At 37.3% G+C, this 14,576-nt stretch overlaps 1 protein-coding gene across 1 annotated transcript in view; it reads right to left on the bottom strand.

Moving 5' to 3' along the window:
- Window positions 1-14,576, bottom strand: part of GFPT1 (glutamine--fructose-6-phosphate transaminase 1) — a 72,118-nt gene that overhangs the window by 52,020 nt on the left and 5,522 nt on the right. Inside the window, exons 2-3 of the mRNA XM_079940434.1 lie at window positions 2,721-2,828; window positions 194-301 (exon numbers count right to left, since the gene is read on the bottom strand). Of these exons, the coding sequence (XP_079796560.1) occupies window positions 194-301; window positions 2,721-2,828 (216 nt within the window). The remainder of the gene's footprint in view (window positions 1-193; window positions 302-2,720; window positions 2,829-14,576) is intronic.

The raw sequence follows: 14,576 nt of genomic DNA, 5'->3' as shown, positions 1-14,576 counted from the left end.
ATATCATTTTTTGAAACTGAGGGATATTAAAACCAGTACAGATAGTATCAAAACTACTTTTCTTCCCTCCCTTCAACTTTAAAAATCACTGTTCTCAAAATGGGCCCCAAAATATGGGAGGAAAAGTAATTTGGTAGGGAAGGGAGAAGGAAGAAAAGAGGAGGGGGTTCAAAAACCAAACTAAGTACATTACTGTGAACTTCTTCATCCAGCGCCTTAACTTTTCCTTTCTTCTTAATGAGCTGGATTTTACAGGCATTGGCTTCCCAGTCTTTGTCATTGCCTCCATCAATCCCCACACCTAAATCACCGAGAGGTAGAAAAGCAAGATTTAGAAACTGACCACTACTTAGATTATCACTGTAAGGCAAAACTTCTAAGGAAAAAAATTTGTTTTTCATCTAATTAGTTCACTTACTTATCAATTCAAAATTTACTGAAAACCTATTACATGTCAAAAACCATGGTAGCTGCTAGAGATAAAAATGAAGAAAACTCAGTTCCTGTTCTTAAATTTCTCAATAGCCTATTGAGAAGACAGACAAGGAAAAAAATAATTACAATACAGTGTGGTTTTAATATAATAAAAGTTATGTGGTTATAATAAAAGTACTACAGGTTGCAACTGAAGTACAATGGAGAAACGAAGAAGACGGGCACCCACTGCAGAAGCAGGGTAAGGAGGGAATGTCAGGGAACACATCTCTCAAGATTCTACTAAAGTTCCTACGTAATTTGAAAAAATTACTCTGAAGATACTGGAAAAGCACTGAGTAGTTTCAAGCAGAGAAATTACATGGCGAAAAAGTTCAGAAAACTCCCTTTGGAAAGAGTGTGAAGATTGGAGGAGAGAAACAGTAAGAAGAAACCTGCTGTCAGAAGTTACACCTACAGCAAAGCAAAAATGAGGAAGGCCTGAGCTACACAATGGTCATGAAGAGATGAGTGATACTGAGAAGCAGAACTGACTGCAGGTAACGTGAGAAAGTAGGAGACGTCTGGGACACCTCCCAGGCTCAAAGGACTTGCTGAATGACTGACTGTTGATTAAAGAACACAGAAAGAACAGAGTGAAGAGTGGAGTGAGAAATGGAGCATATTCAGTTCAATTCTGCACATGCAAAGTCTATAATATCATGGTTTATCCAGGGAGAAATTTCTAGGAGGCAGCTGGAAATACAGGTGTGCAGCACGGGAAATACATCTGGATTGTAAGTCACAACCATACAGGAGGTTGGGACTTCCCTGGTGATCCAGTGGTTAAGAATCCGCCTTCCAATGCAGGGGACGTGGCTCCAACCCCTGGTCGGGGAACTAAGATCCCACAGCCGCGGGGCAACTAAACCCACGCACCGCAACTAGAGAGAAGCCCGCAATGAAGAGCCCACACTCCTCAACGAAGACCCAATGCGGCCAACATAAAAATTAAAAAAAAAAACATACAGGAGGTTGATGAAGTCAGAGCTCACCCACGAAAATACAAAATAAGAAAAGTGGGCCTATGAAAGTATCTTGAAGAACATTAATATAAGTAATAGGTGGAAGAAAAGAAGCCCCCAAAACAGACAGAAAATAATCAGCGTGTTAGGAAGAGAGTGAGAAGATGCGCCGTCAGAGAAGCTGAGGAAAGAGAATTTTAAGAACAAAGGAGTTGAGGAATTGACTTTCCATTAACTGAGGAAGAGTCATGGAAGATAAATGCCCGTTACAACCAGGAATGTTGAGTGTACAGAAAAGAGTTAATATGGCAGGCCCAAGATTGCTGTCTTAGAAAGGCCTGCTTGGTAAAGTTGGCCATTGGCTGGCATGGATTTCAGGAGGGTTCCCACTGATTAAGTGTGGCTTACTGCACCTACACTGTTGGTGCAAACAATGTGGCTTATGCCGAATGTCTGCTTCTCCTCTAGGAGCCTGGAATTTTGGCACATGTTAGGCAGAGGGTATCTACATGACCAGCCCCCAGTGACAGTCTTGGGCACTGAGTTACTAATGAGCTTCCCTGGTATACAACATTTCACACATTTTGCCCAACTCACTGGGGGAATTAAGCATATCCTGCATGACTCCACAGGGAGAGAATCCTGAAGCTATGTCTGCTCTCCTCCAGACTTCACCCCATGCACCTTTTCCCTTTGCTGATTTTGCTTTGTATTCTTTTGTTGTAATAAATCATAGCCATGAGTACAACTATATGCTGAGTCCTGCTAGGGAATCACTGAAACTGGGGATGGTCTTGGGGACCCCTGATACAGTTAAGGGAAGAAGCTGGAGTAGAACATAAAGTTGACAAAAAGTTATTTTTATCTGCTTTGTTGTTTCTCTAAGATAGAAGAATCTTGGGCAAGTTCACATGCCAGAAGCATGGAATCCACGGAGAAAAAGAAGTTAAAAGTTACAGGAAAGAAAAAAAAATGTACAGAGTAAGGCCTTAAGAACTGTTTTATAATGAAAATGCCCCATGTGATTTGTTTTTATAGCAACATTCTTAGCAAAAGAAGATGCCCGTGAGAAGCAATATTCTACATAAATGCTAATGCTGCTGAAATCGCATGAACAAACCCTTTAAACGTGATAAAAGCCAAAAATTCTTCAGATTTTAGATTTACCAGAAACAACAAAATGAACATTATAAAGAATCTAGTAACCTAAAACAAACAAAAAACCCTTTCTATTTATTCAAGAATCATGCAACACCCATAATATTTTTTTAAAGGAAATACCAGCAGAATCATATCCTCTGTACTCCAGTCTCTGAAGGCCTTTGATTAGGGTCTCCAAAATTTCTCGTCTCGTGCGAGGAACATGGTAGTTTAAGTAAGCAAATATACCTGCAAATAAACAAATATTTAATAGAAAATTCTAACTAGAGAATCAACATTGGCATAACTATGACAAAAATCTTAATTTTCATAATAATGTCTAAGATGTGCAAAAATGTGAAGCTACAGTCCATCTTTAAAAAAGAAAGAATCTTCACTTCAAATTATTCAAAGGCAGTGAAACTTTTTCAAAGCGGAATTTCTTGTAAGTATAAAAGACTGAAGCAAATAAGTCAAAATAAATGTTTAGTTTTTTCAAAGCCGTTTATAAGACTGTTCACTTACCTTCCATCACTGACATTTTAACAACTAAAATTTAATGCTTCAAAACTAACCAACAAATTTGGGGTTTATGGCCTATATACTGAGCATTATTTTTAAAGGAAAACATTTTCTGAACTAAGTATTTTAAGCAATATATGGACCCTCCAAAACTATACAGATGAAATAATTTTTCTTACTTTCAACGACCATGCTATCAATACATTTTAGGAATAAATAACTTATAAATAGCAATGATGTGAAGAATACTCACAATCTAAATAATTTAATCATAGAGAAAAATGGGCTAAAAATATATATAATCATCGTAAGACAAATGGTTTCTCACTTGTTCACCAGATTAGTAAGGGACAAATAACCATAATACATGTTAACGACTCTTGAGAATTCATAGAAAAGGAACAATCATTTGGAAAAGCAAAACTATAAATAAAGGGACTTGTACAACAAGAAGTGATCCAGAAGAGCAAAGAGGCAGTAGAACACAGGTAAAGGAAATCCACATTTCAGGAATAGCAGCATGGAAATTGTCTGAGGTCTTCCATGATTGTGCTTTGGCCAGGGTGGATATAGCTAAAATGTATAAAAACTGAAAATCAAAATATAAAGCAATATAAACTCAAGCTGCTTATTTATGGAAGAACTTTCTTTTTTCTTAACTATCTTACACTATAATGCCACTGATTATTAAGGGGATTAATTCTGTGGGGCAGAACTCTGGAATGACCAGCTTTCATTTCATTTGAAAAGGTATCTTTATTTCTATAAAGAGTTTGGTCTTATCAAAGCATTTCAGCATACAAAAATATCACATAGCTAATATCTGACAAAAAAGCCACCGTAACGTGTATGCTGATCACCATGATGAGTACAGTGCAATTTTCTCAATCATGCCTTTCAAACAAAAAGGAAATGACATTTTAAAACTAAAATCCAAAACAACCTGAAACAACAGTTTGAACTTTCCCAAAAAAGGTGGTACAAGGCCAGACTCATAGAAATCCTATATTCATTCATATTTTTAAAAATTATAATTGTAAAGATCTATTAAGTTACCAGGCACTGTACAAGCATCTCACTTTCACTGCACCACAACACTGCATGAGGTCTGGGAGTTTTGTTGTTATTGTTGGTCCTTAATAAAGTATCTGTAATATGAAAAAACTAAACCAATAACCCAATTGTAAATCAAACTTTTATGTGTTCTACCCTTTTCCCCCCATGGGTCACTGACCTTTGATAAAGATTAAATGCACACAGAAAACTATCAGCCCCAAATAAGTATTCTATTAGCTCATTAATGGACAATACACAGAATATAAATATTTTCCCAAAATAAAACTTTAAATGCACTAAAAGAGGAACTTCCCTGGCGATCCAGTGGTTAAGACTCTGCGCTTCCACTGCAGGGGGCATGGGTTCAATCCCTGGTCAGGGAACTAAGATCCCGTAGGCCGCGCGACGTGGGCAAAAAGAAAAAAGGAAAAATCAATGTGCTAAAAGAACACTGATTCTCAACTAGTCTACTCTCCATCACTGTGATTAGCATCAGCTAAATAATCTGCTAAAGGAGGATACAATCTAATTCATCTGAAAATCATTAACTAATACAACATATTACACTGTCAAAAATTCTTGCAGGCTGAGGTCTCTGGAAAGCCTTGAAGACGAAGTCCAAATCCCAATAACGCAGCACATCCAGAAAAATTCACTACTAAATATCATTTCTCCCTTTTTTTTTAAGAAATGTAATTCCTTTTTTTTTGAGATTTTTTTTAATTGAAGTAATATTGGCTTGAACATTACATGTTTCATGTATATAACATTATATTTCTACTTCTATATACCCTGTATACTCTGTTCTCTGTTTCTACATTCTTGGTTTTTTCTGGTTTGGTTTGTTCATTTAAAGAAATGTAATTCTGGAATTCCCCTGGTGATCCAGTGGTTAGGACTCTGTGCTTTCACTGTTGAGGGTGCAGGTTCAATCCCTGGTTGAGGAACTAAGATCCCACAAGCCTCGCGTTGCAGCCAAATAAAAAAAAGAAAAAGCAATTCTGATGGTAAAAGTAATACATTCAGAGAATTAAAGATTAAATATAATAATCAAATACCAATTTTTTTTAAGCAATTTAAATGCTAATGACAAAAAACAACTGTTTTTAAGACAAGTTGTAGACTCAACACATTTTTACAAGAAAATTCAGAGTGATGCAATATTAAATTCACTATCTTCAATACATGTAATTCAACAACAGCCTTCAATTTTGATATTATTTCTAACTTCAATCTCCCTGGTTTACATTAGCTTATTGTGTGAATCTTGAGATCCTGAGTACAATTTTATAGGGAAAGAGGTATTCTCTAAACCAGTATCCCTCTCCAAACAAACTTAAATTTTAACTACTTGATAAACTAATAAAATTCACACTAAACATTTGTTAGCTCATAAAAGTTTCTTGCGCTGAAGAAATCCTGCAAATTCTTTAACTCGTGTCCCCGAAGCTTTCCACTATACCACCCGGCCTCAGCTTCCCCTTCTGCGAAATGAATGGGCTTGACTGAGAGATGGTAAAATAAGTTTCACAATAAGTGCCAACAGGTTTTTAATTGGTATTGGCTCTAGAGAGCACCTCTGAAAAGGATTCAGTGACCCTGTCTCTCATACAGGAAGGAAAGCCATGACTGGTTAGCAACTTCTATTACACGGGGAGTCACAGCACAGGGGCCAAATATTTCCTCCCTCTGACATCTGAGGACACCTGCAGTGCCCTCCAGCTTGATGTTCTATGGTTTTTGAGGATTCTTCTTTGATTGCTATAGAGATTGCTATATGCTAAGCATGTGGTGCTTTTTAATACCTCTACAGACTGTACTCCTCTGGGCCTCAATTCTTTGTTCTGACAGTTACATGATTTGTTCTGTGTACACTGTATTAGCAAATTAAAGCTAGAAACCTGGTGGAGGGCCTTAGCATTTTCAGAGTATATCATTAAGAATTAATAAAAGCAAAGTAACATATAAAATATGAGGACATTTTTCTACAAAACATCTTTCTACAAAACATTTTTCTACATTTTCTTATTATCACACCTAAGATAATGCTCTAGTTCATCTAATACAATGTTCATATATTCACATTTTCCCTATTAACAAAAATAAATGTCTCTTACAGCTGATTTGTTTATTCTACAATATAATAAAGGATCACAGCTCACATTTGATTGTTACGTCTCATAAGTCTCTTTGAATCCAGAATGGTCTCCCCTAATGCCCTGTTTTCCTCTAAGACACTGACTTACTGATAAGCCAGGAGCAATTTTCTTGTTGAATTTCTCACCTCCGGCTATGCCTAATTGATTCCACACTGTGTGGTCTAACCAGTTCCTCTATTCCTTGTATTTCCTGCAAACTGGAAGAGAAATCTAAAGGCTTGACTGATTTAGGTTAAAACTGAGGGACAAGAATTATTCACAAGTATGTATGTTTTTTATATTGTCTGGTGACTCCCTATTAGTGATGCTAAGATTCATCACTGCTTTAAGGTAAAGACAAACAGATCACTTAGCCTGTGATATTCTGAAAGCATCCTCACAATACTTTCTAGGACTTCAGATATTGACAGCATTGATTTTAAGACAGTCATATTTTCTTTCTTTGTGGTCCATATATAAACGGTACATCTCCCAATAAGCGGCATCTTAGATTCGATGAAATACCATATATCAATTCCAATTCAAAACCTGCCTTTTCCTTGATAGAGGAAGCACCACTGTTACCAATAATCATTACTGTCATTTATTTTGGTTCACTATTGGAACAAAGAAAAGGGGAAGGGGAGGAATTGAGGAAGAAGAAGTAGGAGCAATATTTCTCCTTGCATAACCAGGCAGGAACTAAAAGGAATAAAAGGATGACACATGTAGAGAAATTTTCTAAGATCAAAGTAACAGAGCTGGGAGAAGAAAGTTATCCCTGGTTAGGAAAATGAAAGATAAAGAGGTTGAATCTGTCAGTTTTACAGAGCAGCCCCTTGAGAGCACAGCTGGCCCACTTGTACAGATTAGTGGGTTATCTGTAATCTTGGGGTAGCTGGGAAAATATAACAGCAAATAATTTGCCAATCAGACATGCAGGGCATGTTTACAGGGTAGGTATTCATAACTCAAAATGGTGCTTATTAGAGTAGCAATCCCTATTTCAGGTCTTTGATTTGTCTTATCAAACTTCACAATAAATAGTACTGCTTAAGGTAACTACAAAAGACTAAAAATCAACTCTCCACCACTCTTCAGTAATTGCTCCAATAACACAAACAGTAGTTGTATGGAGCACAGGAGACTTTCTACTCCCAAATCAGCTTGTGCTTCCAAAGTACAAATTTTCTTATTCATGTAATACACTTGGAATAAATATCTCCCTAACTGAAGCAAGGACTTGCACCTACAGGCATCACTCTCAGAAAACGGCAACTTAAATTCAATGACATAAAAGCACTTTTGAACACCTTGCTTAACAAGATATTCAGACATGACCTAGATCACAGACTTGACACATCTGGTTAAAAGCAATCTAGCTGTAGGCAAAGACTATTAAATCTTATTGAAATGAAAACTGAATGCAATTTAGCTGACCAATCAAATTATTAAAGTTCCTATGTCTGGTTGAATTTATGTTCTTACAAATAAAAAATTTTACATTTTTTGAGGTATAGTTGACCTGCAATATTATATTAATTTCAAGAAGAAATTTTGCTTTTACATATTTTTTCACTTGACAACTTCAATATTCTGATGAAACCCTAGACATTGGAATTTATCAATATTAAGTGTTCAAATTCCTTCTCTAAATTTTATACCTTCTGAAACAGAATCCATCTACAACGCTACTTAAGTTTCATTTAAAAATCTTTTCTTATAACCCAAGTTACAAATTATCATCGTTAAAGATTCAAATAACACAAATCCTACAGAATGAACTGTGAAAAATCTCCTTTTTCTACCTCCACACAGGAGATAACCACCATTAACCCCACACACTGTCCCAATCCTTCAGCTATGAATTTTTCTACATATATGAACTCAGATGTACATGGTTTTAGAGGTTTTGTTTTTTTTAACCAAATATGATAATATACATATTGCTCTGTAGTTTTTTCTCTTAAGATGCTGGAGATCTTTCTATATCAGTACAACCCATCTACCCCAGTCTACGGAACGTTGCATAATAAAAATAGTCCATAATAGATTTTTCATATTTTACCTAGCCATTTACCTATTTATTGAGGTTTTTCTAACTCTTTGTAATTATAAACAATTCTGCTATTAAGGTTATACACACCAACTATACACTTGCCATAAAACATAGTCAATACTATAATTATAGAGGCACATCCTACAGGTAAGATTCCTTTAAAAGAAGAAATATTTGAGATAACATTTCCTACAACCCTAAAAACACAAAGAAAAAGTTATATGGAGTGACACATGAGAAATTTCAATTATTTGTGTGTTTTTTTAATTGTTCAAAATCTTTTTCCTATTTACAAAATGCTGGTTCAAGTGCCTCCTACTTTGTTGTAAATAAATGGGGCCACTGGAAGGAGCTCTGTAACACTTCTCTCTTGCATATTTAACATCCTGGAACTCAAAGCACTGTTTAAACACTGACATCTCTAATTATACACTCCCTCACAGTCTACCTATATCATCATCTTTCCCGAGAAAAAGCATGCACTTACTGCTCACACACCTTTAAACATTCCATCTCTCCCACTTCTCTCTCATCAATCACATCAGACCACAATTTTTCTTCATGCTGCCAAGCCAGCCCCTCTGGGCCCATTATACTCTCACCCCTGTGTCCCTGAGCACTCCTATAGTGAAGTCCATCCATTTCAGGTCATCCATTTATCTCAGGTCCACTTTCATGGGGGCCCTCCCAACTGTTGACCAATACTGCTAATTCACTGCTTGTCTAAATTTTACACTTCCCCCAGATATTATTCTAAAGTCTAGAATCTAGACTACTCTCAAACCCCCATTTCTCTCTTCCCAGCCTCTTTCTCATTTTCAGTAGATTCTTCCTTTATAGAATTGAAGCCTTCTTCTTCATCTTAACAGTATAATACCCTATAAGCCTATCCTTCCTATAGACTGAAAATAGAGAAACATATTCCGCACATATGCCCTGAACCAGCCTCTCCTGCTTGTAACTCTTGGTAAGAGATTCCTCAATTTTGTAAATACAGAACTTTTTGTTAACATCAAAATATTTTGAGGATCCTATACAATAGAGGGTTGAATTTTTATTATCCAATGATCTAGATCAACTTTTAGTCCATTTAGAGACAATGCTTAGAGTATGAATCAATCAGCGAACACCTGGCATTAATTTCACAGCTTACACATCAGGAACTCAACTTTTCAACTCTACCAGGGACCTCAGTTTCACAATACTCTCTTTTGTTGGTATACATGCTCTCCTCAACACTAACTCAAATCCTTCTGCCTTCATATATGCAGCTTCTCTAACGATTTCTTTATAGCTAAATGCAATTAACTTGTCTCTGCAATATTAAACATGAATGACCTTTTTCTACTCTTGCAGACTCTGTCCAATGCAATATACCACTTTGGAATTCTTCTGCCTCTAACCACTATTCTTTGGCCTCTTTTCCTGGCACTTTTATTTCTTCTTTCAAACCCACTAGCAGTAGTTCTCAATTTATTTCTGACTCCATTCACTGTTGGGCAGAACGTGCCATCAGTGGTATCTCTCACATTGCACTAGTTCTCTACCAGCTGGCAGCATTCCTCAGCTAAGAGTCCTATCCTAACATCTGGAACATTCTTGGCCTAACCAGTCTCAGAATGTCTATTCATTCCACTTGTAGTCTAGAACATGGCAATGAAGAAGGACTGTGTATTATCACCCACACCTGTTATATGCGTAGTCACTGTTTCCTCCAATCAGACAGCAAATCCCTGAAGGCAATTCCTTTGTTTTAGTCATCTCTCCAAAAGGCAGGGTGCCAAGTACAAAGTGATCACTTCAAATATCTTCATTATTTTTTCTTTTATCAATATTTTTTATTGAAGTATAGTTGACTTACAATGTTGTGTTAATTTCTGTTGTACAACAAAGTGATTCTTTCATGTATGTATATATCTATAATATCTATATACTATATAGATAATATCTATATATTATCTATATAATATCTTCTAATACTTTCTAGGTACCTAAAATATACAGTCAAAAATTCCCAAATAGGACGGGCGCGAGCCGTGGCCAAGAGCCCACACCCCACAGACAGGCATGAGACGCTAAGGCTGCTGCTGCCGCCACCAAGAAGCCTGTGTGCGAGCACAGGTCACTATCCACACCTCCCTTCCGGGGAGCCTGTGCAGCCCACCACTGCCAGGGTCCCGGGATCCAGGGACAACTTCCCTGGGAGAACGCACAGCGCGCCAAGGCTGGTGCAATGTCCCGCTGGCCTCTGCCGCCGCAGGCTCGCCCCGCATCCGCACCCCTTCCTCCCCCTGGCCTGAGTGAGCCAGAGTCCCCGAGTCAGCTCCACCTTTAACCCCGTCCTGTCTGAGCAAAGAACAGACGCCCTCCTGCGACCTACACGCAGAGGCGGGGCCAAATCCAAAGCTGAGCCCCAGGAGCTGTGCGAACAAAGAAGAGAAAGGGAAATCTCTCCCAGCAGCCTCAGGAGCAGCGGATTAAATCCCCGCAATCCACTTGATGTACTCTGCATCTGTGGAATACATGAATAGACAACGAATCATCCCAAATTGAGAAGGTGGACATTGAGACCAAGATTTATTATTTTTTACCCTTTTCCTGTTTTTGTGAGTGTGTATGTGTGTTCTTCTCTGTGAGGTTTTGTCTGTATAGCTTTGTTTTCACCATTTGTCCTAGGGTTCTATCCGTCCGTTTCTTTTTTTTTTTCACTTTTTAAAAAAATTTTTTTCTTCTTAATTATTTTTTATTTTAATAACTTTATTTTATTTTATCTTACTTTATTTTATTTTATCCTCTTTCTTTCTACTTTTTCTCCCTTTTATTCTGAGCCACGTGGATGAAAGGCTCTTGGTGCTGCAGCCAGGAGTCAGCGCTGTGTCTCTGAGGTGGGAGAGCCAACTCCAGGACACTGGTCCACAAGAGACCTCCCAGCTCCACATAATATCAAATGGCGAAAATCTCCCAGAGATCTCCATCTCAACACAAGCACCCAGCTTCACTCAACGACCAGCAAGCTACACTGCTGGACACCCTATGCCAAACGACTAGCAAGACAGGAACACAACCCCACCCATTAGCAGAGAGGCTGCCCAAAATCATAATAAGTCTACAGACACCCCAAAACACACCACCAGACGTGGACCTGCCCACCAGAAAGACAAGATCCAGCCTCATCCACCAGAACACAGGCACTAGTCCCCTCCACCAGGAAGCCTACACAACCCATTGAACCAACCTTAGCCACTGGGGACAGACACAAAAAACAACAGGAACTACGAACCTGCAGCCTGTAAAAAGGAGACCCCAAACACAGTAAGATAAGCAAAATGAGAAGACAGAAAAACACACAGCAGATGAAGGAGCAAGATAAAAACCCACCAGACCTAACAAATGAAGAGGAAATAGGCAGTCTACCTGAAAAAGAATTCAGAATAATGATAGTAAACATGATCCAAAATCCTGGAAATAGAGAAAAAGCAAGAAACATTAAACAAGGACCTAGAAGAACTAAAGATGAAACAAGCAAAGATGAACAACACAATAAATGAAATTAAAAATACTCTAGATGGGATCAATAGCAGAATAACTGAGGCAGAAGAACGGATAAGTGACCTGGAAGATAAAATAGTGGAAATAACTACTGCAGAGCAGAATAAAGAAAAAAGAATGAAAAGAACTGAGGACAGTCTCAGAGACCTCTGGGACAACATTAAACGCACCAACATTAGAATTCTAGGGGCCCAGAAGAAGAAGAGCAAAAGAAAGGGACTGAGAAAATATTTGAAGAGATTATAGTTGAAAACTTTCCTAATATGGGGAAGGAAATAGTTAATCAAGTCCAGGAAGCACAGAGAGTCCCATACAGGATAAATCCAAGGAGAAACATGCGAAGACACATATTAATCAAACTATCAAAAATTAAATACAAAAAAAACATATTAAAAGCAGCAAGGGAAAAGAAACAAATAACACACACGGGAATCCCCATAAGGTTAACAGCTGATCTTTCAGCAGACACTCTTCAAGCCAGAAGGGACTGGCATATGTCTATATTTAAAGTGATGAAGGAGAAAAACCTGCAACCAAGATTACTCTACCCAGCAAGGATATCATTCAGATTTGATGGAGAAATTAAAACCTTTACAGACAAGCAAAAGCTAAGAGAATTCAGCACCACCAAACCAGCTTTACAGCAAATGCTAAAGGAACTTCTCTAGGCAAGAAACACAAGAGAAGGAAAAGACCTACAATAACAAACCCAAAACAATTAAGAAAATTGGAATAGGAACATACATATCGATAATTACCTTAAATGTAAATGGATTAAATGCTCCCACCAAAAGACATAGACTGGCTGAATGGATACAAAAACAAGACCTGTATACATGCTGTCTACAAGAGACCCACGTCAGACCTAGGGACACATACAGACTGAAAGTAAGGGGATGGAAAAAGATATTCCATGCAAATGGAAACCAAAAGAAAGCTGGAATAGCAATTCTCATATCAGACAAAATAGACTTTAAAATAAAGACTATTACAAGAGACAAAGAAGGACACTACATAATGATCAAGGGATCAATCCAAGAAGATATAACAACTGTAAATATTTATGGACCCAACATAGGAGCACCTCAATACATAAGGCAAATACTAACAGCCATAAAAGGGGAAATCAACAGTAAAACAATCATAGTAGGGGACTTTAACACCCCACTTTCACCAATGGACAGATCATCCAAAATGAAAATAAATAAGGAAACACAAGCTTTAAATGATACATTAAACAAGGTGGACTTAATTGATATTTATAGGACATTCCATCCAAAAACAACAGAATACACATTCTTCTCAAGTGCTCATGGAACATTCTCCAGGATAGATCATATCTTGGGTCACAAGTCAAGCCTTGGTAAATTTAAGAAAATTGAAATTTTATCAAGTATCTTCCCCCACCACAACGCCATGAGACTAGATATCAATTACAGGAAAAGATCTGTAAAAAATACAAACACATGGAGGCTAAACAATACACTAGTTAATAACCAAGAGATAACTTAAGAAATCAAAGAGGAAATCAAAAAATACCTAGAAACAAATGACAATGGAGATACGACGACCCAAAACCTATCGGATGCAGCAAAAGCAGTTCTAAGCGGGAAGTTTATAGCAATACAATCCTACCTTAGGAAACAGGAAACATCTCGAATAAACAACCTAACCTTGCACCTAAAGCAATTAGAGAAAGAAGAACAAAAAAACCCCAAAGTGAGCAGAAGGAAAGAAATCATAAAGATCAGATCAAAACTAAATGAAAAAGAAATGAAGGAAATGATAGCAAAGATCAATAAAACTAAAAGCTGGTTATTTGAGAAGATAAACAAAATTGATAAACCATTAGCCAGACTCATCAAGGAAAAAAGGGACAAGACTCAAATCAATAGAATTAGAAATGAAAAAGGAGTAGTAACAACTGACACTGAAGAAATACAAAAGATCATGAGAGATTACTACAAGCAACTCTATGCCAATAAAATGGACAACCTGGAAAAAATGGACAAATTCTTAGAAATGCACAACCTGCCAAGACTGAATCAGGAAGAAATAGAAAATATGAACAGACCAATTACAAGCACTGAAATTGAAACTGTGATTAAAAATCTTCCAACAAACAAAAGCCCAGGACCAGATGGCTTCACAGACGAATTCTATCAAACATTTAGAGAAGAGCTAACACCTATCCTTCTCAAACTCTTCCAAAATATAGCAGAGGGAGGAACACTCCCAAACTCATTCTACGAGGCCACCATCACCCTGATACCAACACCAGAAAAGGATGTCACAAAGAAAGAAAACTACAGGTCAAAATCACTGATGAACATAGATGTAAAAATCCTCAACAAAATACTAGCAAACAATCCAACAGCACATTAAAAGGATCATACACCATGATCAAGTGAGGTTTATTCCAGAAATGTAAGGATTCTTCAATATATGCAAACCAGTCAACGTGATACACCATATTAACAAATTGAAGGGGAAAAACAATATGATCAAATCAAGAGTTGAAGAGAAAGCTTTCGACAAAATTCAACACCAAATTATGATAAAAATCCTGCAGAAAGTAGGCATAGAGGGAACTTTCCTCAACATAATAAAGGCCATATATGACAAACACACAGCCAACATCATCCTCAATGGTCTAAAACTGAAAGCATTTCC

This window comes from Stenella coeruleoalba (assembly GCF_951394435.1).
Source record: "Stenella coeruleoalba genome assembly, chromosome: 13".
NCBI lineage: Eukaryota > Metazoa > Chordata > Mammalia > Artiodactyla > Delphinidae > Stenella > Stenella coeruleoalba.
Note: the sequence above shows the minus strand (reverse complement) of the source record. Positions and strands in the feature narration are given on the sequence as shown.